Below are 25,243 nucleotides of genomic sequence, written 5' to 3'. Positions count from 1 at the left end.
CCTCAGCCTAGATCAATCCACACAAGCGGTCCATTTCCTGGACACTACTGTGCTAATAAGCGATGGTCACATCAATACCACCCTATACCGGAAACCTACTGACCGCTACACTTACCTACATGCCTCCAGCTTCCATCCAGGACACACCACACGATCCATTGTCTACAGCCAAGCTCTAAGATATAACCGCATTTGCTCCAATCCCTCGGATAGAGACAAGCACCTACAAGATCTCTATCAAGCATTCTTAAAACTACAATACCCACCTGCTGAAGTCAAAAAACAGATTGACAGAGCCAGACGAGTACCCAGAAGTCACCTCCTACAAGACAGGCCCAACAAAGAAAATAACAGAACACCACTAGCTGTCACCTTCAGCCCCCAACTAAAACCTCTCCAGCGCATCATCAGAGATCTACAACCTATCCTGAAAGATGATCCTTTACTCTCACAGATCTTGGGAGACAGACCTGTCCTCGCTTACAGACAACCCCCCAACCTAAAGCAAATACTCACCAGCAACCACACATCACTGAACAAAACCACTAACCCAGGAACCTATCCTTGTAACAAACCCCGATGCCAACTCTGTCCACATATCTATTCAAGTGACATCATCATAGGACCTAATCACATCAGCCATACCATCAGGGGCTCGTTCACCTGCACATCTACCAATGTGATATATGCCATCATGTGCCAGCAATGCCCCTCTGCCATGTACATTGGCCAAACCGGACAGTCTCTACGCAAAAGAATTAATGGACACAAATCTGACATCAGGAATCAAAATACTCAAAAACCAGTGGGAGAACACTTTAACCTGTCTGGTCATTCAGTGACAGACCTGCGGGTGGCTATATTACAACAGAAAAACTTCAAAAACAGACTCCAAAGAGAGACTGCAGAGCTAGAATTGATATGCAAACTAGACACAATCAACTCCGGTTTGAATAAGGACTGGGAATGGCTGTGCCATTACAAACGTTGACTCTATCTCCCCTTGTAAGTACTCTCACACTTCTTATCACACTGTCTGTACTCGGCTAGCTTGATTATCACTTCAAAAGTTTTTTTCTCTTAATTAATTGGCCTCTCAGAGTTGGTAAGACAACTCCCATCTGTTTATGCTCTCTGTATGTGTGTATATATATCTCCTCAATATATGTTCCATTCTATATGCATCCGAAGAAGTGGGCTGTAGTCCACGAAAGCTTATGCTCTAATAAATTTGTTAGTCTCTAAGGTGCCACAAGTACTCCTGTTCTTCTTTTTGCGGATACAGACTAACACGGCTGTTACTCTAAAAACAGCAGTATGTCTGCAGCAGCACAGGTGGCCACGAACTAGCCGCTCCGAGTACAACCACACCGACCCCGCTGGGTATGTACCGGGAAGCTAGCTCAAGCCGCTGCCCGTGAGCACACTGCTATTGTTAGGCACTAGCTCAGATATGGGTCTACGTAAGCTGGGAATCACTCTCCTGGCTCAAATACAGACATACCCAGAGAGAAGCACACACAGATGTATGCACAACTGCCACACACACACACACACACACAAGGCCACACACAGCTGCAAGCCTGCGCACATAGCTGGCACACGTGTCCCAACACAAAAAGACCCAAGACACCCACGTATCTGCAGGGTTACGACGGTGCCTCACCTCTGCCACTGACAGGTTGTGCGACCTTGGACAAGTCACCTCCCCACCCAGGGCCTCAATTTCCCCATCAGCAAAAGGGGGCTCATGATACTGATCGGTCTCCCTCAGAGGACTAATTAGTCATTCCTGTTTATTATTATGGACTCCAACCCGTCAGACTGCACTGGGACACTGAACAGAGTTGGCAGCACGCCAGCGTTGCTAGCGCCAGCGTAGGTGGGTGCACCATAAAACCAAGGTCCTGATCTCCTGTGGTTTTTAATGAGCTTGCGGAGAGAAAAATATTAACCCCAACGTGCTGGCCAGGCTCCAGAGCAGGTAAGAACACCCCGCCTCCCTTGATATCCCCATGGCGCTCACTGGATACATTTATACTCCATTTAAACCCCGGGAAAGGCATGCTGCCCCACAGAGCCCCCTCTAAGCAGGTAAGGAATGGCATCAGCAGGGTGTCCTGCCCAGTTCTCCCAGGCCAATGGCATGGCCGCTGCAACAGGAGACGCTTTGGCATAACTGGGAGAAGGGATTTCCCAGCCAGTTTCCAAGAGCCAAGAGGAGTCTGCCGCGTCATGGTAGGTAAATCACTCGTGGCAGTTCTATTAAATGCCTGCTGCTTTCCCAGACCTTTGCAAAGAGTGTTCAGTGTGTATCAATGCACCAAGTTGCACTGTTCCCTCCCTTCCAGAGAGCATGGTGGAAAGCAAACCCTTCCCCTTTCTATACTCCCATCCTTGGGCCAAAGTAATCCCTGGTGCAACTCCACTCACTTCAACAGAGATTCCCCCTTTCGGCTCCATCTTCAGAGGCACTGACCCCCTGACCTCACCTGGGATTGTGGGTGCTCAACTCTTCTGAAAAAGCAGGCCCCAACTATCTACTCACAAGTTAAGGGAGGACAAAAGCAATGATGGAGAGAAGATTGTGAAAGGTCCTATGGAATGTGGGTTGTGGCAAGCAAATGTGCCTGCTTTCCCCTCCCAGCTCTATAGGTAGCTCGCACTTGAGTAGGGAGAAGTTTCCTCTCATGCAGATATGTTTTCCTCAACTGTGATGACGACGTTAATGAGGCCAAATGACAACTCAAAGAAGACCCCACACCACAGTTTACCCAGGAATTTAAGGATATCATCAAATCCTTCCCCAATCAACTCCAAGAGAAACTCTACAAATTCATCCTCCAGGAACCCACCCCAGGATCTTCTACATGATTCCCAAGATACACAGACAAGGGAACCCAGGCAGACCCATTATATCTGGCTGCGGGACTCTTACTGAAGGAATATTGGGACTCACAGAAACCATCCTCAAACCACTCACCACACAAAGGGCCAGCTTCCTCCAGGACACAACTGACTTCCTCCACAAACTCTGCCACATTAACAATCTCCCTCAGAACACCATCCTCGCCACCCTGGATATCACTTTCCTACGCACCAACATCCCTCACAATAACGGCATAGCTGCCTGCCTCAAACATTTACAAGGCAATGGACAGCCCTTAGAGATCCACCCCAAACATATTGCCAGACTTACCCATTTCATCCTAGCCCTTAACAATTTTACATTCAACAGCAAACACTTTGTCCAAGCCATGGGAACAGCCATGGGTATTAGGACAGTTCCCTAATATGCCAACCTCTTCGTAGGCCATCTTAAAGAAGAATTTGTGGACAAATGCACCACGAAACCAACGATAAGCTTGAGATACAATCGATGATATTTTCATCCTCTGGAAAGACAACTTACGCTCCCTCATAGACTTCCACCACAACTTCAACAACCATCTCCCATCCATTAAATTCTCTCTGGAACATTTCCACACCAGCATCAACTTCCTGGACAACATGATCAGCTTCAGCAACGGAACCCTACTGACAACTATATACAAGAATCCCACAGATCACCACACCTACCTACATAGATCCGGTAACCACCCCAAACACACCATGAAATCTATTATCTACAGCCAGGCATTGAGATACTACAGAATATGCTCTGAGGAGAAAGCTCAGGATATATACCTTAACACACTCAAAACTGCCTTCACTAAACAAGGACACTCCACCAGAAAAGTAGAAAACATCATGGAACAGGCTACCCAAATACCTTGAGAGAACCTGCTTCAATACAGAAATAAAAAAACCCTCTGACCACACACCCCTAGTTGTCACCTACCACCCCACACTGGAACCCATCCAGGATATCATCAAGCAACTACAACTTATACTCAATGGGGATCTGTAGCGGGGTGGTTTAAAGACAGCCCTGGGGCAGAGGAAAAGCTACTAGGCTGATTGGGGAAGCAGCTGCAGCTGGGCCACATCCTAATCAGGCCTCAGTTGACCCTATAAAGGCAGGGAAGCCAGGGGCAGACACAGTCTCTCTCTGTGCATTCAGAGAGAGAAGGGCCTGGCTGCAGGGAGCTAGAGGCAGGGTACCCGAGTGGAGCAGGGCTTGGGGAAAGGCAGAGGAGCTGGGGAGCTCCAGCCTAGAAAGCCCCAGATTGCGGCCTAGCATTAGGCCAACAGGTACTGGGGGTGCAGAGGGCAGCCCAGGGTTAGGCAAAGGCAGCAGGTCCAAACGTAACCTTGCCAGTGATGAGTAGGCTGATACTGCAGTCTGCCCCAGGGAGCGGGGGCTAGCTGGTGACTGGCAGTGGCCTTATTCTGAGGTGAGGTGGGGATAGTGGGTGGGAGTTTCCTGGGGAGGGGAGACCCTGAAAGAAAGGGGGTACTGCCAGGGGGCAGCACCCTGAGAAAGGGGCACCGGGGTCCTGGGAGGGACACGGGGCCAGCAGCAAGGCGGATCACCGGCCTGCAGAGGGTGCTAGTGGGTCGATGAGCTAATTCCCAGAAGAGACCAGCAGGAGGTGCCGCAGGGGTGAGTCTGCACCTGCTACAGGACCCAATCCTGAAAGAAATCTTTCCAGAACCCTCTCTTCTAGCCTTCAAACAACCCCCCAACCTCATCATCAGAAGCAAGCTCCCCACAGACCACGACCCACCAACTCAAAGCAGCACCAGACCCTGCCATAGCAACAGATCCAAAACCTACAGCCATATCTCCACTGCTACAATGATCAACACCACCCACAACACACCTTTCAAGATCATGGGTCCTACACACATCAATCACAACATGTGGTGTATCTCATCCAGTGCACTAAATGCCCCAATAACATTTATGTGAGTGAAACCAGACAGTCACTACGCTCTCAAACGAACTCACTGAGGAAAATGACAAAAGCCAAAAACACCCTGTCATCTGTGGGTGAACTCTTTTCACAAAGAGGTCACTCGGCATCTGACCTATTAGTCCTCATCCTCAAAGAAAACCTGCAAATGCTTTCAAAAGACAAACCTGAAAGCTTAAACAAATAACTTTGCTATACATTATAAATTATGGTCTTAATGAAGACACTGGATTTATGGCCTATCACAACCACCTGTAACCACGAACCCCACTTTTTGTTATATTGCTACAGGTGTGTTAACAGGCCACTTCACCTTGAATGGTCCCTGAGAATAGGTGCTAACTACTTATGTCTAAGGGCTTGTCTACACCACGCAGCTTTTAGTGACAAAGCTGTCGACACAGCCTTGTCACTAAAAGTCAGCCTGTGAACACTCTTTTGCGGTATTTTGTCAGAACTTTTGCCAACAAAATACTTCCAGCCCTGTGAGCGGCATAAGCTTTCTCAGCAGGAAAGCGTTCCTGCCGACGAAGCCGAGTTCACACTGCTACTTGCGTCGGCAAAACTTTTGTCTTTTGCGGGGGGGCTTTTTTAAGTACCCGCAAAAGACAAAAGTTTTGGTGACAACTGTGCAGTGTAGACAAACTCAAAAACTCTCTCTTCAATCTCGTATTTAGCTGTAACACTTTTAGGACAGGTCTACACCACAAACTTGCATTAGTGCAGTTGCGCTGCTGTAGCACGTCTGATGAAGACGTTCTAAGCCGAGAGGAGAGAGTTCTCCTGTCAACTTAACAACTCCACCTCTGCGAAAGGCAGAAGTTATGCTGGCAGGAGAAGCTGCTGTCTACACAGGGGAGTACGGTTTGGTATAACAATGTCGCTCAGGTGTGTGGATTTTTCACACCCCTCAGGGACATAGTTATACCGAAGTAAGTGTGTAGGGTTGACCTGGCCTCAGTACTCTTCCCAGGAGAAGAGCTTTGTGTAGCTTGAAAGCTTGTCTCTCTCACCAACAGAAGTTAAGAACATAAGACCGGCCATCTAGCCCAGTGTCCGACAGTGGCCAATGCCAGGTGTCCCAGAGGGAATGAACAGAACAGGTAATCATCAGTTGGTCCAACAAAAGATATTACCTCACCAACCTTGTTTTTCTTTTCACCAGCTAGGCAGAGCAATCGTGTGTTACCATTTCAGGTTCCCAGTGACTGCCTCGGATGTGGCTGTCACTCATTGGTGTAGCCACATTGGAGTTACTCCTGAGTTAACATCAGTCCGAGAACACAGGGAGGAAAGGTGGCCTAATTGAAAAGGCACTAGAAATCTAGGGACCGAGGTGTAATTCCCAGCTCTGTCACACACTTCCTGCATGACTTTGATAAAGTCACTCCAACTCTCTGTGATTTCATTTTCTCCCAACCTCTCTGCAAAGTAGACACACTTGTCAGGTGGGCTGCAATGGTTAATGGCCGAGCTCGGCAGAGGAAAGGTTGTACTAGCCACATTTTCAAAGGGACCTTTAGTTTGAGTGCCTAAGCTTTTGGGTGCCCAACTTCACGCACGGTGGGCCTGGCTTCCAGAAGTGTTGGGCACCAGCTGCAGACAATGGGAGCTGCAAATGCTCAGCACCTGTGAAAAGCAGGCCAATGGTGTCCTGTGATGGACTGAGGCAACCAAAAGTCAGTAACCCATGTAAACTAAACGACTAATTCTCCCAGAGCCGAACAAGGCTTCATCTAGTACAACACCTTGGCTCTCATGCCAGAGTGCTGCAGAGGAAGGCATAAAATCCCCCATAATACACCTAACTGGGCAATATGTCATAGTGGACCAGTTTCTTCCATACCCTCATGGCTGATCAGCTAAAGTACAAGGCTTGGATTGCCCCCTTATTTGTTTATCTGTAACTGTGGCCATGAGGCAGGAAAGCTCTTGAGCACGTGCTTAACTTTAAACATGTGCTCAAAGTTAAACGGACACCCAAGTGCCTTGCTGAACCACGGCCCATGTCTGGCCTAACAAAAATTGGGTGAATAAAGAGCTGTTTGAATCCAAGGTTTTGATTTTGGGCCATCTGTACAGAATAAAAAATAAGGGAGAAGGGAGAGACGATAAAATCCAAATAAGAAGTAGTACTCACGTCGAGGGATAGTGCAAGGATTAATTTGTTAATGTTCATGAAGTGATTTCAGGCTGAGAAGTATCATAAAGTCTAAGTATGGATTTTAGCTGCCATCTCTGCATTCACCCGGATAATACAGTTCAGAGTACACACTGCACTGGACCCTGACTGCCACAGCAAGGGGATTTGGGTAACTGTCTTATACTCGGCCCATACAGGGTTTAAGGCTGTAACCCAGATGGAGGATTCTACCTGATTTCACAGGGGACATGACAGGCACATCCCTGACGCAGTAAGGAGAAAAAACTATGTTTGCTTCAGTTTTTTCACCTTTATTCTAAATCTCTCTCGCTGGCCCAGTTCAGATCTGGGGAATGCTAGAGTTGGATTCCCCCAGTGCCAGAAGAGGTTTAGCTGATGGCTCATCTCCGATTATTACTGTTCACGAGGGTGATCCCACTCATGCCATGGGTGTTTCACCACAGAACGGGCTAGGCAGACCATACAACTGGTGCTCAGAATTCCCCGGCAGAAACGCAACCCTTCGAACAAAGATTTCTTACAGGTGACCCCTGACCATCCCAACTGTCTATCAAACCCTCCTAAAAAACCCACTGCAGCCCCGGATGTGTCATCTAACTCAGCCATAACTGTACCCATCCAACAGCCAATCTACAGAGCTACGTCAGCTCCAAAACATACACGCTTCAATCCTCTCCCTGCGGCTTTCCCCGCTGCTGCTGGGAATCCCGTTACCGTGGGGCCATCGACCTAGTAACTAGCCGCCAATAACAGGGACTGATGTCCTTTGCTCCCCTAGCATACGAAGGGTGAAGCATGTCACTGTGAGAAAGGTACTATACGCTAACATGATGCAATAGACACAAACCCTCTGCTGCTAGTATAGCTATGTCAAGAATTAGCCCCCTTGTAACAGGTGGCAATAGCCAGAAAGTGACCAAAACAAAGACATCACAGGAGTCTACATTTCCCTGGCTGTGGTTTCTCAGAACATGGCTAGCAATTCCTCTGGCAGTGGCCCTTAGTTTCAAGTCAAGAGAGGATTTTTCCGATTGCCCGGCACCACCACCTTTGGCCCGACTGCTGAACTTCCCAGAAACGTGCTAGTTGGGATGGTGAGAATCCTTCAACTGCCTAAATCAGAAAAGAGCCCCCAGATGGGAACAGATTTTTGTTACAACTGATCTGAGCTGGGTCTGAACCAGCGCCATTGAGGGCGAAGTACTTCATTACAAGGCCTGAGCCACCCAGTTCTGGGAGAGAGAAGTAGCTTTCAAGTGAGGCACAGTGGCAAACGGATGATCAGCCACCTCTGGGATGAATGGAAGCAGCCTTTAAACAGCATACAGCAACGACGGGGTTCGACGGGGACAGGTGAGCAAAGCCCACAGGTAAGTGGGGAACATGGAGACCGGGGAGATGGGTCGGAAACGAGAGGGAGTGTGGGCTATATTGGCAGAGAGAAAGGAGAGTCAGGACAAAACCGGGAGGAAAGATCAAACCAGTATCTTAGATGCGTATATACAAATGCGAGAAGTATGGGGAATAAGCAGGAAGAACTGGAAGTGCTAATAAATAAATACAACTATGACATTGTTGGCATCACTGAAACTTGGTGGGATAATACACATGATTGGAATGTTGGTGTGGATGGGTACAGCTTGCTCAGGAAGGATAGACAGGGGAAAAAGGGAGGAGGTGTTGCCTTATATATTAAAAATGTACACACTTGGACTGAGGTAGAGATGGACATAGGAGACGGAAGTGTTGAGAGTCTCTGGGTTAGGCTTAAAGGGGCAAAAAACAAGGGAGATGTCCTGCTAGGAGTCTACTACAGGCCACCTAACCAGGTGGAAGAAGTGGATGAGGCTTTTTTCAAGCAACTAACAAAATCATCCAAAGCCCAAGATTTGGTGGTGATGGGGGACTTCAACTATCCGGATATATGTTGGGAGAATAACACAGCGGGGCACAGACTATCCAACAAATTCTTGGACTGCATTGGGGACAACTTTTTATTTCAGAAGGTTGAAAAAGCTACTAGGGGGGAAGCTGTTCTAGACTTGATTTTAACAAATAGGGAGGAACTCGTTGAGAATGTGAAAGTAGAAGGCAGCCTGGGTGAAAGTGATCATGAAATCATAGAGTTTGCAATTCTAAGGAAGGGTAGAAGGGAGAACAGCAAAATAGAGACAATGGATTTCAGGAAGGCAGATTTTGGGAAGCTCAGAGAGCTGATGGGTAAAGTCCCATGGGAATCAAGACTGAGGGGAAAAACAACTGAGGAGAGTTGGCAGTTTTTCAAAGGGACACTATTAAGGGCCCAAAAGCAAGCTATTCCGCTGGTTAGGAAAGATAGAAAATGTGGCAAAAGACCACCTTGGCTTAACCACGAGATCTTGCACGATCTAAAAAATAAAAAGGAGTCATATAAAAAATGGAAACTAGGACAGATTACAAAGGATGAATATAGGCAAACAACACAGGAATGCAGGGGCAAGATTAGAAAGGCAAAGGCACAAAATGAGCTCAAACTAGCTACGGGAATAAAAGGAAACAAGAAGACTTTTTATCAATACATTAGAAGCAAGAGGAAGACCAAAGACAGGGTAGGTCCACTGCTTAGTGAAGAGGGAGAAACAGTAACAGGAAACTTGGAAATGGCAGAGATGCTTAATGACTTCTTTGTTTCGGTCTTCACCGAGAAGTCTGAAGGAATGCCTAACATAGTGAATGCTAATGGGAAGGGGGTAGGTTTAGCGGATAAAATAAAAAAAGAACAAGTTAAAAATCACTTAGAAAAGTTAGATGCCTGCAAGTCACCCGGGCCTGATGAAATGCATCCTAGAATACTCAAGGAGCTAATAGAGGAGGTATCTGAGCCTCTAGCTATTATCTTTGGAAAGTCATGGGAGACGGGAGAGATTCCAGAAGACTGGAAAAGGGCAAATATAGTGCCCATCTATAAAAAGGGAAATAAAAACAACCCAGGTAACTACAGACCAGTTAGTTTAACTTCTGTGCCAGGGAAGATAATGGAGCAAGTAATTAAGGAAATCATCTGCAAACACTTGGAAGGTGGTAAGGTGATAGGGAACAGCCAGCATGGATTTGTGAAGAACAAATCATGTCAAACTAATCTGATAGCTTTCTTTGATAGGATAACGAGCCTTGTGGATAAGGGTGAAGCGGTGGATGTGGTATACCTAGACTTTAGTAAGGCATTTGATACGGTCTCGCATGATATTCTTATCGATAAACTAGGCAAATACAAATTAGATGGGGCTACTATAAGGTGGGTGCATAACTGGCTGGATAACCGTACTCAGAGAGTTGTTATTAATGGTTCCCAATCCTGCTGGAAAGGCGTAACGAGTGGGGTTCCGCAGGGGTCTGTTTTGGGACCGGCTCTGTTCAATATCTTCATCAACGACTTAGATATTGGCATAGAAAGTACGCTTATTAAGTTTGCGGATGATACCAAACTGGGAGGGATTGCAACTACTTTGGAGGACAGGGTCATAATTCAAAATGATCTGGACAAATTGGAGAAATGGTCTGTGTTAAACAGGATGAAGTTTAATAAAGACAAATGCAAAGTGCTCCACTTAGGAAGGAAAAATCAATTTCACACATACAGAATGGGAAAAGACTGTCTAGGAAGGAGTACGGCAGAAAGGGATCTAGGGGTTATAGTGGACCACAAGCTAAATATGAGTCAACAGTGTGATGCTGTTGCAAAAAAAGCAAACATGATTCTGGGATGCATTAACAGGTGTGTTGTGAGCAAGACACGAGAAGTCATTCTTCCGCTCTACTCTGCTCTGGTTAGGCCTCAGCTGGAGTATTGTGTCCAGTTCTGGGCACCGCATTTTAAAAAAGATGTCGAGAAATTGGAAAGGGTCCAAAGAAGAGCAACAAGAATGATTAAAGGTCTTGAGAACATGACCTATGAAGGAAGGCTGAAAGAACTGGGTTTGTTTAGTTTGGAAAAGAGAAGACTGAGAGGGGACATGATAGCAGTTTTCAGGTATCTAAAAGGGTGTCATGAGGAGGAGGGAGAGAACTTGTTCACCTTAGCCTCTAAGGATAGAACCAGGAACAATGGGTTTAAACTGCAGCAAGGGAGGTCTAGGTTGGACATTAGGAAAAAGTTCCTAACTGTCAGGGTGGTTAAACACTGGAACAAATTGCCTAGGGAGGTTGTGGAATCTCCGTCTCTGGAGATATTTAAGAGTAGGTTAGATAAATGTCTATCAGGGATGGTCTAGACAGTATTTGGTCCTGCCATGCGGGCAGGGGACTGGACTCGATGACCTCTCGAGGTCCCTTCCAGTCCTATAATCTATGAATCTATGAATCTATGAATCTAAGATCAAGGACGAGTGGCTTATTCAACTGGAAACTTAAATACCTCTCTTCTAAAAGACACCGCGGCCTGCCGCACAGCATCCAGCTGGGGACATCGGCTGACTCAGAGCAAAGGCTGACATCTGCTGAGTCAACAGCACCACCGCAGCTTTCCAGTGACCGTCCAAGCGCCCAAGCCAGCTCTTGCTTAGCTTGAGATCAGATCGTGTCACCATCGGAGGTGATGGCAGCAGGAGTCAGACACTTCAGATGTACAGCAACAGAGCTACTCAAAGGGACACCCACTCAGGTACACACTATAGGCTAATGCAGTTCAACTTATTGATTTCTACCCGCAGCAGCAGCACAGCATGGAAACAGGGGTCTCTGCCATTCAGATGGATTAAAATATGACCACATAGATAAGCTTGGGTTGCTAACGGTTTTCCCTCACAGACAAAAACAAGGACCCATTCAAATATCACCTCCTCTTCCCCCTGTCCGCTAACCCATTAACACTCAAACAGTGATCCAGGACACCTGACTTGCCCTTTCATACCACACTCCGCTCCAGTCCCGACCTCTGGGACAACTGGAGAAAGGCTGTGCCATAATCTCCGATACTGCACGGTCAGGATTGCTCAGCCCTTAAAACAGACCCCGGCCTCAAGTTCATGGTGTGTTTAGCCCATGTTAGCTGTCCAAGCCACTGAAGTATTTTTAATTGAGTGTGAACTATCAGTGCCCTCCAGAAAGTTCCCATTCTGTCTCCATTCTCCCTGCAGACCGTGAAGGACTGGCCACCAAACTGCCATAGAATTGGGGCAGGACGTGCAGATCAGCTCCTGAAATACGTAGGTATCAGCAGACATGAGGCTCAGGTGGAGGAGGGAGTGCGCGCCATTTCAGAGCTAGTTCCCCCATAATGCTCTGGGGCAGGCGGAAGTTCTGCTTCCTCCCACCTTTGCTCTTCAAACTAGGTCCAGGATGCCTCCTTGGATTGCTGCTTGATGAGCTGTCCCGATAGTAACCTGGTTCCTCGGGAGAGGCTTAAAGCACGGTTTGAAGGAGCAACCACCTAAGCATGAGATGGAGCAAGCACGTGACAGCTGGCGTATGTCGCACACAGGCAAGGGGGCAGAAAGATGAAACTTCTCGCCCATGGCTTGCTGCCAGGGGAGTCCCTATTGCCACTGGCTCAGCTCTTCCCACTAGGGTGGCCTTTCCATCCCCCGGGACACCAGGACTTCCTTCAGCAATTGCACGGTCAGGTGTCATTCTGCAACCAAGAGAACGAGCACAGGGGGGTGAAATGCACTGCACACCTGGAAGCTCCTCTTGTCTCCAGAGCTGCGTACTCATCCCCTTGCATCTCCTTGAGTCCCTGGCTGCTGCTCAACTGGACCTTAACTCTGGTCTTGGGATCTTCTCTCTAACGAGGTCTGGTTCTGTCCACGTTGTCAAAACTCCACTGGGGACCTGGTTAGAAAATTAACTTGTCCCCAGATGCCCTTAAAAGCCAGCTTGGTCTTTGCAGGAGACGTGGGACTGAACGGGTTTCAATCACATTTCCAAACTGTTCTTCAGCCTTGGGGCCAAGCACTTGAGCCTAGCTCCGCTGATGTCAGTAGAGGTGCTTCGCCCATTTATGCCAGCCGGGGATCTGCCCCTGTTGACTCCAGGGCAGAGACACCCATTTACACTAGTGGGGATCTGCCCCTACTGACTTCAATGGAGTGGTGCCCAGGGACACCAGATGGGGACCCATTCCGTACACACTGCGAAATCAACCCAGGTTTGGTCCCGGCCATGGACCTGCTGCACGGTACCCACGTCCCCCGGCACGGCAGGTTCTTTACCTGAGCCCTTCCACCTCAGGTGTTGACTGCAGAAAGGCGGTAGTTAACTGTGCTCAGGGTCCCTTTGACTGGGCAGAGTGTTGATCTCAGGGCGTTGGCTGAAATGAGGGAGGAGAATGGCCAGCAATTAAGAGCTGTTGTGATCTCATTACTATGCATGGCCCATGTCACCTTTGATGCTCAGAGTCAGGGAAATGATGCCCTCCTCCACTGAGAGTAGCACCTCGGGGAATCCACACCGGGTATCTACATAATGAATGGCCATTAACCCAGGCCACAAGGTCCAAAGCAGAAGGTCCTTCCCACACCTCCCAGTGCGGCTTCCCCACGGTATCCCTCCCCTCTTAGCCATATGGCACTGAGATCTCACCACCTGGATCTGCGGTTCTTAATTAAAGGACTTCAGGGGTCCATTCCAGGCTGGATGGAGACAGGCACATGTCATGTAGACAACAGCACACAACCAATAACTCTTGGGAGAGTCCATTTCTTATTGTGTCCGGCAGTTTCTCCAGTGGGTTGTTAATTCATACGCTGCTAGATCTCTCTATCTACCTCTTCATGACCTCACTGCGTGCAGCGGTACACTTGCCCACGAAAGCACGGAACGACCCTGGGTTCCATTCCCACCTCTTTTACCGGGGCTCTTCTGTAAAAGATGTGAGGCTAAGGAGCACGTGTTTAGGGAGGCGGTGCAATCAGGAAAACTGGGTTCTATATCCAGCTCTGGCTGGGCACCATGGTCTAGTGATTAGGGCAGGGGGGAGCTGGGAGCCAGGACTCTTGGGTGTGCACTCTGGTGACTAGAGCAGCAGGCGGACAACCAGGACTCCTGGGTTCTCCTCCCAGCTCTCAGAGGGACCATGGTCCAGTGTCAATCTGCAAAGAGTTCAAGATGTTCCTTACATTACACTTACCTACATCAACCCTATCCGGCTGCCCAGTGATTCAGAAGTAATTGCCCATGAAAGGTGTTAGCCAACTAAAGTCATTTTACTCATCCTTTCTCCTTGACATTTCCCACCAGTGGTAGTACTAGTTGCCACCAGCTTTCTAACCACAGTGTCTCCTGGCCCTGCCTAGCAGACACAGGGGTTAGAACACCAGTTACCACCTGAGCTCTGTCTACACTACAGCACCCCCCACCCCATCCTGCCTGCTGCGTTGTCCCAGTGGTAAACTCAAATTCTCCACTGCAGCCACCCCCAAGGGGGATGGTGGCTTCTGGGATGCAGAGCTGGAGCGGGGAAACCTAATCTCATACAGAGCTGCCATCAGATGTTAAATGCTTTCAATCACTGCCAGCCAAGTTCACAGCTGATCTAGAGGTGAAACGCGGCAGATCTTGTTACCGAGCCCTACAGTTCCTCCCATGGATTGATGTATGTGCGCTAGAAAGCTTTGATAACCGAGGGCCGGTGCTATGGCCCGGGGCAGCTCTGCAGTTAGGAGAGCAACCAGGAGGATTTCTAATCCCCCTCCACCCACACCTCCAGCCCTTCTCCAATAAATCTGAGCTCTGCCTGGCCTCCGCAGCCATTTTCCACCTGGTCATAGGATCCGGGACGCTGCAAGCGCATCAATAATTCAAGCATGCTGTCAAAGCGACCTGCATCCCATCTGATTTAGGGGCCTAGTCAAGTTAAAAGGAGTTAATGCAGCTAAAAGGCCTTAATCAAGGCACATGGAGCAGAAGGAACTAATCAGAGCTCTGCATTCCTCCATGGCAAACATATTTCCATTAAGGCTGCCAGGACATTCTGCAGGCGGAGCAGGGGCTGCAAAAAAGAGAGAGGACGGGGCAATCCCAGAGAAGGCAGAACCTGGTTTGTTTCAACCAGCCTGCTAACCCCTGGGTCTGTCCCGCCTTCCACCCCCCCGCCGCAGATTCCCCAAGCCGCGAGGGAAAGCTTTGCATGTGGATGAAGACAGATCCGACGGCTGCTTCTCCCTGACGCCCGGAGACAAGCAGCTAAAAATAGCACACGCAGCACAAGGCGCGCTCCTAAGGCTGCAGTTGGGGAGGAGGGACTGTTGCTCTTCTCAAAGCAGCAGCTAAAGGGGGACGGTAAACGAAGCCAGGCCATGGCGTTGGGCCACTGAACGTCCCACCAACAAGGCAGCCCCAGTCCTTCAGAGTCCTGCTTTGCCGCCCCCTTTGTAACTGGGCTTGGTGCAAAGGAACAGATCTGGGGGGCCAGGGGGAGACACCTTCCCCCCTCCCTGCCCCTCTCCCCTACTTCTGCAACAGCAGCAAAACTGAAGGCCATTTGGGCTGCAAGAGTTTTAATCCACTCTGTTGCAAGATCCTCTTCTTCCCAACAATGTCCCTTTAAATGTTTTTTAAAAGAAAAAACCCAGGCGCTGGATAGAAATAAAGAGGGTTTGGATCCTTCAGCTGCCATGCGGATCATGTTAATAATCCAGCCATTGTTGATTGCCCTTGACCCTCCCCTGCTCCGAGCATGCCTATGTTTCCCCCCCCCAAAAAGGAGCAGGGATCCAAGCAAAGGGGGGTTCCTGGGTCGGGTTGGACTGACTGGCCATAGCAATGGGTGGCGCGTCTGGAAGTTACAAACCCCGCTGCTGTTCGCCGATCAGACGTGCCGTCACCTCTCCGGGTTCCTTATTAACACGTCCCCTCTCCGTTCTGACTGTACCCGACTCTCTCCTGCGGCCAGCCGACTTCTCATTCGGGTCATCATCACTTTCTCACCTTCCACCCCCCCCACACAAACGAAGGCACACACACCGCCTCCTCCCTCCCCCGGCGCCTCGTTCTGCAAGCCCTGCAATCGTGACGGGGCTGATGACTCACGGGGTGATGCACGCACGAGGCTGTAATGTTTGTAAACCTAAAAAAGCCATGTGCAGGCAGGCAGCGTGATTCGGCCGGGAGCACCGGCTGCCAACTGCACGAAGAGACAGTATCTCCAGACAGGGAATGAAGGGGCCCTCCAAATGGGCTAAAAATAGGCACAAACCACCACTGTGTCTCCCAGCGTTTGCTCAGAGTCACGGGCTTGGGAAACCAGCGCAGAAGGAGCCAAGACGGGAGCAGAGAACTACCTCTCGGCAAATTTCAACTCTCCTCGCTGGGGAAGACATTTAAAGGGAAAAAGTCAGAGTCTACCCTCGTCAGATTAATAAAGACTTAGAAGTTGTGACATCAGCTACAGGCAGCGATCGGGGGTTGGGATGGGTTGATCTAAAGACCTGCTGTGCTTATGACGATTTATGCTGCAGTTGCACCACGGACCAGGCTCCCATTGTGCGAGGTGTTGTACAAACAGAGAGCTTGACAAACAACAACCAGTCACAATTGTTGGCCGTGGTACCTTTCAGCCCCCACTCACTCTCGCAAGCACAGATGCACTTTGCTCCTAATTTTTAAGCACATGTGTAAAGAGTCCCTGCATGGCCCATTTCAAACCAAACTGAAACAGCTCGTCTGTCTGTCTCCACCTGTTGTCTCTTGTCTTCCGTTTAGACTGCCAGCTCTCTGGGCAGGGACTGTCAGCTCTTTGTTCTGTGTTTGTACCGCACCTAGTGTTACGGGCTCATTGTCCATAACTCCGGCTCCTAGGCTCTATGGAGTACGAGCAATAAACAATAATATCTAGCTAGGTAAGTATGTATACGATTGATTGACTTGAAAACCAGAAGGGAGCACTAGTTTTATTTATTGGCACTGCAGGAGCACCTGAGAGCCTGAGTCCTGGACGATGCCACCACGATGATGTCATTTGACCTTTTCTATAATCCAAGCCGGAAAATTCCGCGTAGCAAATCCTGCGTGTGGACCTGGTGCTGTAGCAGCCGAGTGCCTAATAAATACACACCTCTTGCCTGCCCACCCACCCAAAATGCTGCTATTTAGGACATGGCCAATTGAAAGACCTCTGCATGCGATGAACTGCGTAGAGCGAGGTTAAATGAAGGGCCAAGTGCAAATACATCCCCGCCAGACTGGATATGCAGGCGATGCTGCCATCCCCCTCAAGGGGACCAGAACTCTGCACCTCTCAGACCTCGGACAACAAAAAGCCACTGCACACAAATCATCAGATCCAGTGAGTGGGGGCTCTGTCTCTTAGCTGCCCATCTAAAGAGTCGGCATCAACCTTCCTGAATGGCCCTGCAAACTCCACCAGATACACTAGCTTGTACCACGTTAATGCAGAGATGTACGGCTCCATGATCTGGCTGGATGTCTTGCTACAAGAGGGTTCTGGACTGACCCTGAGGGACCAATCTTGCTCCTAAAAAAGTCAACTGCAAAATCCTCTGATGGGAGCAAGTCCTTGCAGCAATCTGGATCACTTGATTCACAGTCTCCCGCCTCCCCGCAACATCTGTCCCTGAAGAAGAAACCCACAACTGTTTCTTTTCATGATTATTTATTTGAAGCAGCACCCGCAATCTCCTGGCTGCTTTCCAGACATACAAGAAAGGGTGTTCCGTGCCCTGAGTAGATTATAGTCTACATGGACAACTGCATGTAACATACAGATGCTCTTGCAGAGCACCCGAAATCCAACCGAAAAAGAAATGTAGCAATTTACCAGAAGTGATGGGACCCATGATCCCACTCTTTATGACATCAGCAGTACATAATTGTGCTTGGTCCCTGGGGAAAAGCCATCCAGACATTATTTCATACCTTGCATGCTGCACTGATTGGAGGCACAAGAATGCAGCAGGCAATTAGAACTATTACGATAAACCCGTCTTTTTTTTGTTTTGTTTGTTTTTCTTCATGTGGCTGCTTTGGAAATTGAGATCTCAGTGGTGAACATTTCCCAGCTTGTTGATTTCATTTTAAAAAGGAAATACTACTACTAAAGGGATGCAGCTGAATGGATCTGCAGAAGGTACACTTTACAAAAACAGAACTGCCATTTTAGATTAAACAAACAAAAATGCAGTATTGTCTCTGCTCAAGGTCTCATTCTGAATACCTTTCAGAAAACAATGCTGACAGCACACTGGGAATCAATGCAGCCAATCTTCTTCCATGCAGAACTGGCATCTGCTAAGCATCCTTCTTGGGTTCCCAACAATGTTGGGGATGGGCGAAATGGCCATTTTGGAAAGATCCCTTCCTGGTTACAGCATTTCAGGTGCAGCCAGCTGATCTGATCTGCAGCAATGGCTGAACTTTGGCAGGGAGGGCTCTGTTCCACCATTCGTACCAGCATCGATCGGTAGGGAATATAGACGAGCTGATTAGACCCAGACTTTCCCATCTCCAGCCTCTTCACATTTGATTTCAACTGCACTTGGATCAGAGCACAGTGAAAAAGCAAGGCTCTTTTCCAATAACACGGCATCGGTCAAGTGTCTTCCAGCGAACTCAAAGCACAAATAAGATGAATGTCACAGAGAGGGGTATAAATATGTTTTTAAGATTTGGGAGTGAACTTAGGTCGTGCAGAAGCAAGGGACTGGCAGGGCGCTGGTCTACGTCAGAACGGGCAAGTACCGTGCAAACCATCTCCACCTCTCCTGAGGCACCTCTGGCCTGATAGAAGGTCCCTCTGCTGTGCCAGACACAGCCCGATCCTGACCCGCAGTCCTGCGTATATATAGCTCTGCCCATGTCCTTCAATCCCCTCCCTTCTCAACTATTCCAGTTCCCAGCCACCCTATGCAATTCTGCTAACGTTAATGCCCCTTTCTAACCATCAGCTCCCCCGTCCCATTCCAGCTCCAGGCCTTCCATCCCAACCCTGTCAATGAACCTCAGTCCTGACCCACCCAGAACCCCATTAGTCCAGGCATGGAACTCTCCTGAGCAAAGACGTACGGTGGCACTGAACCGTGCCAAACCGTCCAGGTAGGTGGTTACCCGGGCTGAGACCTAAAGTCATTTCCGCTCATGAATCTGGGTTTGAGGGCATGCCTCCGATGGGGAGCGGGGCAATGCACAAACCCACTGGTGCCACCGCACCCTGGAAATCCCAACCACTGAGAGATCAATGGAAACGGATGCAGGGAATAACTGGGTGCAGGGTATCCAGCTACCATGCATCCGGGGAAAGAGTGGAGAATATCAGAGGAGAAAAATGGCGGTCACAGGCTCCTTTTGGTTGGCTTTGGATTCAAAATACTGTCACCCTCCCCTCCCCCGCCTCGAAATGGCAGGTGTCACCTCGGTGCATGGAACCCACTCCGTTGAGGACCCCAGTGCGGTGGGGCCGGGGCGCTTCCGTTGCCCAAGGGCTGGTGATTGAGAAGGGAGGCCGTGCCCTGTTGCAGAAGGGGGCTTCGTTAGAGCTCTGGAGAGTATAGCACAGGGGAGGGAGAGGTGGAAGGGATGTGGCCGCCATGGCTGGAACTGTCCATTCATCACCGCACCCCTCACAGGAGCTGGAACGGGAATGGTCTGGCCGATGTGCCCACCAGCTGGGATGGATTCCATTCTGCACCCCCCAAAACTCCATCAATGCCGACTTGGCGGGGGAGGGGTGAATTTCATCTGGTTAATGCAAGTTAAGGGGTTGAATTTGGGGAGGGAGAAATCTCATTTGCCTGCTTTCCCACCCTTTGCAACCTTGCTGCTACAATATCTGCCCCTTGTATCTGCGCTGGCGTGGTATTTCACACCAAAAACAAAAGAAAGGAAGAGGTCAGGCAGCAGGCCAGGGTCTTTTTTGTTCCCCATTCTCCCCACTCTAAATGCAAATTGCCCCCTCTGGCCTGACCTTTCCCTAATTACCTGTGATAAAGGATCCACATTGGTAAAGCAAACAACCATCATCAGTGCTAATTAGGTGCCACCAAAGACTTAGCACTCCAGTCAGGACTTGTTTGTTTACCAAGCTAGCATGACAACAGCTGCTCAATTTGGTACCTTCCCTGGCAAGGGCCCTGATGCAACCTCCAGCTCACCTGGTTGGCAGGAGGCTGAACCTGCAAAATGTGCATGCATCCAATGGGCCAGACCCTCAGCCAGCATAAACTGGCACAGCTCCATTGACGTCGACACTCACTCACACCACTGGATGGGATTTTCAAAAGCAGCCAAAGTGAGTTAGGAGCATAGGAGCACAAGACCCACTAAATGTCAATGGGATGTGGGCTCCTAACTCACTTAGGTGCTTTTGAAAATCCCATCAAAATTGTAATTGAATTACAAAAAAATCTCACCCTCTGATGTCAATGGCGCAACGCCTGCACAGTCACTGATGCAAGATCCGAATCAGGCCCAGTGGGAATCAAGCAGGAGGACCTGACACATCGTTTGCTAGGTCGCAGCGAACAGCAGCAAGCAGGTTACGGATCATGGATCCCCTCCATCGGGACCCCAGGAACAACCTTACTTAAAATTGCAAAGCACCACTCCAGTCACACGACTGGGAGCGGTAGTGTTTCCAAGCATTACATCTCCTCTCGGCACAGGACCCCCCAAACTCAGAGACAGTTGTCATTTACAAATGGGTATAAGGGAAGCTACCGTAACCAACTGCCTGATTTCCAAAGGCACTGGGCACCTGCAACAACCACGGAATTGTAGGTGCTCAGCACTTCGCCTCAAGGAGCCTGTGGGCCGGACTTGGATCTTGCGCTGAGGTAACAAACCATGGGCAGATTCCCCATTGCTAGGCACCGTGGGCACTCCAAATGGCAATATTTTATATTGTGAGAACACAAGACATAGGGCACGCTAGGAACACGCCCAGCATTGCTGGAAGCTCCAACTTTAATCAATATCCCCTTTCCCCCTCTTTTGAGCTGCTTTGCCCTTAGACACCATAGTGAAAGTGGCTCTAGAAATAGCCAGGATATACATATCCAGCTTCTCTCCCTTGGCTCCTGGGTGCAACACAGCTGAGGAACGGGAAATGCAATCAGAGAACAAAATAAGGAACGACTGGCCCTTAGCTAGTGTCAAAAATGTAGTTTCGTTGATGCCAATGCAGCTAAAATGGTTCACACCAGCAGAGGAGCTTGCCCGTTATTTCTAAAGCACAGACTGAATATCAGGAAATCTTCCTATCAGCAAGATCTGTGGAGTGGTCTCCCCAGAGGAATGATGGAAACCCCATTGCATGGGACACTTTTTTTTTTTTAAAGTCAGAGACTGGCAAATACACAGTAACGGAACCACATTAACTGAAGTGTTACAGCGGCTCAACCAAACACTATACACGCCAACAGCAAGGGTTCTCCCGTTGGTGTAAGTAACCCACCTCCCTGAGAGGCAGTAGGTAGGTCGACGGAAGAATTCTTCTATCAAATCTTGCACGGTCTACAGGGGGCCGTAGGTCAGCTTAACACCACCACTCAGGGGTGTGGATTTTTCACCCCCTGACCGATGGAGTTAAACCAACCTAATTTTCTAGAGTAGACCCGGCCTCAGTCCCTGCAAGGTAACGCTCCTGATACCGCTAATGAAATCAGCTCGCTCACCTTCCCTCTTCCCCCATCTCATATTCCCAGAGCGTTAGCGTCGAGGCAAGCTGCAGTGTCACACTCCAAACTTTGTCCCCATAGCAACCCCGTGGTGAGCCACTCCTGGGTATTTTCCCAAGGCACAGGCATCAGATCTGCAGCGGAGTACAGGACCAGGTCTAACTCTGGAGTAACCCCATTGATTTCAGCTGGGTTGACATCAGCGTAACACGGAGTGGAAACCGGCCTTAAACCTCAAGTGACAAAACCTAAGAAACCTTGCCTGTCCCCTCCACTTCGCAATGATGTTTTTCCCCAGAAGTAGAGAAACCGAGTTGAGGTTTTGGGTCATGGCAGCTCAGGCAGACTCTCCAGGTCCACCCTAGTGAGGTATGACAGCTGCCATCATCATGGTTACATCAGGGTGATGTCATGCCTGCTTCAAAGTGGGGGAGTCTAGTCTCTCTTGTTAATTGCACCGGACTCAGCAGATCTAGGGGAGAGAGGGGAGAGAGGCTGCTGCTCCCCTGTAAAGACAAGGGGAAGAGGGGATTGTGGCGATATTTATTTATTTTTGCTTCTGCACCACAAGAGGAGAGGAGCTGCTGAAAAGCAGTGATTCCTTCCCCCCTTGCAAAAACATCACAGCTTAAAATAATAGCAGCAAATGCCTGGATGAAGAAGCATCTGCAATTCAGCAGGGGTAAAGCTGGAGACGCCTGGGTTTTTAAATACCGCAACACATGCTTCGCTATCGCTAGTGGTTGGCCAATTCCACCCCCCGCCGCAGATTCCCTTCCAGGCTTTGTCCTCGGTCTTTAAACAAGAAAAGAAAGGTACCTTTGTCGCCAGCACTTGCTCCTGCGTCCCACCTTCTTTATTGTCCCTTATTTCCACCTGCAAGGGAAATTTAAAAAAAAGTCAGAATAAAATGCAGTTCAGGCCAAGCCGGTCCTGGCAACACCAGCTACCACAGTCCTCCTGCTACCAGGGAATTGCATGCAGAAAGGGGGGGGCATGTTGTGTGTTATTTAAACACACACTGTCTATTAGAAAATCCCTATTGAATTCCCTTGGACTGGGGAGGGAAACTCTCGCATTTAAAGGGCATTGAAACGAAACACAAGGCAGAGCCTATATTTACCTTGTTCTGCTTTTAATTCTCTTTCCTCTCTCAGCTTGCCAGCGATCGCCCACCCCCGCACAAAAATCCCCCCCCAGCCCTCGTCAGTTCCAGCGAGAATCCACCACTACCAGGCAGCCATCTTGCTTCATTCTCCTTTAAGCTCGGTTACAGACACCCTGGTGCATTCAGGGGCTTTTTTTCTTTCTGCCAGACGCTAGAGTCATTATCATACCGCTGAGCTCCGGCTCGCTTTCCCCCCCCCACCCCGATGAAACAAACACTGTGGACGTGATATGCATGCCCACTCCCCTGCCCGCCTCAGCGAGGGGGCGGACGAGCCAATCCGCGCAGGCTTCGCCGTGTGTGTGTGTGTGTGTGTGTGTGTGTGTGTATGTGTGTGTGTGTATGTGTGTGTACGCGCACGCGTGCGTGTGGAGAGGAGGAGGAAGAGAGGGATGTGGTTTTTCTGCTAGTGATTCGACCGTATCGACTTCTTTCAGGTCACACGAAGCACCAGGCAGTTCTCTCGCTCCCTCCCCGCCCAAGCCAGCTATAAAAGACAGTCGGGCAGCTGTCGCAGATTTCTAAAGAGCTTGCCTTCATCTGAACCAGCTGAGGATCTGGCTCGGCGAGGGTGGGCACCTGCTTAAATCAGTTTTACACCTGGCTAACTCCACTGGCGTAACTCCGGATTTACACCGCTGCAGAGAAGCAGCAGGAAAGCATAGCTCCTTCTGTGTTCATCCCAACAGCCAGAGGTAGTTTAAAGAGCCCCAGAAAAGCAATGAACTAAATTCTGATGCCAGTTACATCAGTGTCAGAGACCTTGTTTATAAGATCTGATTCTGTCCTCGCTAATATTGGTGTAACGTTGTTCACTTCACTGGAGTCACTCCAGATTTACAACAGTGGAATAATCATCATCCCCAGCTCTTCTATAGCACATTCCATCAGTAGATCTCAAAGCACTTTACAAAGGAGGTCAGTATCATGGTCTCCATTTTACAGATAGGGAAACTGAGGCATGGGGCAGTGCATGTCCAAGGTCACAAGCAGGCCAGGGTAAAGCTGTGATTAAAACCAAGGTTGCTCGAGTCCCAGTCCAGTGTTCTAACCACTAGGCAACATAGCACCCCTCCATCCAACTCTAGGTAACCAAGAGCAGAATTTAGAAGGCCTGATCCTAACCTCATTCCTGTTTGATAACGTCCAGTCCAGCGGAGTCACTCTGGATTTACCCTTCTGCAATCTACAGCAGACTTTATAACAGTAGTTATTCTAGCCATTCACACCCAACTCACCAGTGTGGTATATAAATGCCCGTCATATTTGGCCCTTCTGTCTAGCACTTTTTTAATCTATAGATCTCCCTAATTAATTTTTTTAATTAAAAGGTTTTAATATATGGTTTAGAGAGTGCTGGGAATTTACACATGAAAATGACAGGTTCCCATGCCCGAAAAGAGCTTGAAATGCAACTCACTAAGGGGGGGGGGTGTGGCCCAGTAGACTGATCACATGTCTGGGAGCCGGGAGCTTCTGTGTTATACACCCTGTTTTGAACCAGCCACACTTTATTATTATTATTAATTTGTATCACCGTGGCATCTAGGGGCCCCAGTACCGGACTCGGACCCCACTGCGCTAGGTGCTGTACAAAGCGGCTTGCACTTTGGACAATTTTGCTTCATTTCTCTGCCTCCTCCTCCTCACACACAGTTAGGCTTGGAAGGACTCGATTATTATCAATAAATGTTGGTAAACATCTATTTCCCCGTGCACACATATACCCACGACAAAATATTCCTATCGATAACAATCAAAATGTGCAAAACAGGCAAAGGAAGGCGAGGACTCCATTTGATTTCAGACTATTTGCTTTGTACATTCTGACATGGGATGTTGACAGTTTGTGTTTCAACAATTATAAAGCTTTAACTTTTTGAATCTCAACCCGTCATTAAATAATTCATGTCTGACCCCCCTCCGTCCCATAATTTCCCACAACCGTGAACGTTTAAATAGATAAAAATAAAATATTTAAAATCCATAACTTTGAGCAACTGGGAAAATATGACATAATAGAAAAAAATGCTTTAAAATACACATTGATATTATCCATCAAAATGATTAAAAACAATAAAAATGGAGTATCTATGTTGTCCTTCCACAAGGCTTTTCATCCACAGACCTCGAAGGCGGGTCAGTATCATTACCCCCAATGTAAAGATGGGGGAAACTGAGGCACAGATGAGGGAAGCGACTTGCCCAAGGTCATACAATAAATTAGCGACTGAGCCAGAATTAGAACCTCGACTCTCAGCCCAGTGCCCTACCCACTAGGATACGCTGCCTCTCACCTGGGCAGCTGTGGATACCAATGACTGCAGATTCCATCCAGACCTCCGGATTACAGGGAAGCAGAATAAAAGCTGCCCAAGTCCTGTACAAACCCGTTGCATCACGCAGACTGCACTGGGACTGAGGGGGGAATCACCTCTGCACCCAA

The 25,243-nt window shown here is 48.8% G+C and overlaps 1 protein-coding gene across 1 annotated transcript in view; it reads right to left on the bottom strand.

The window, feature by feature from the left end:
- TET3 (tet methylcytosine dioxygenase 3) overlaps positions 1-25,243 on the bottom strand; it is a 158,090-nt gene that overhangs the window by 100,801 nt on the left and 32,046 nt on the right. The window contains exon 3 of the mRNA XM_034761729.1: positions 22,449-22,505. Within this exon, the coding sequence (XP_034617620.1) occupies positions 22,449-22,505 (57 nt within the window). The remainder of the gene's footprint in view (positions 1-22,448; positions 22,506-25,243) is intronic.

The sequence above is a fragment of the Trachemys scripta genome, chromosome 2 (assembly GCF_013100865.1).
Source record: "Trachemys scripta elegans isolate TJP31775 chromosome 2, CAS_Tse_1.0, whole genome shotgun sequence".
NCBI lineage: Eukaryota > Metazoa > Chordata > Testudines > Emydidae > Trachemys > Trachemys scripta.
The sequence above is the reverse complement of the archived record's forward strand: the minus strand, read 5'-3'. Positions and strand labels throughout refer to the sequence as shown.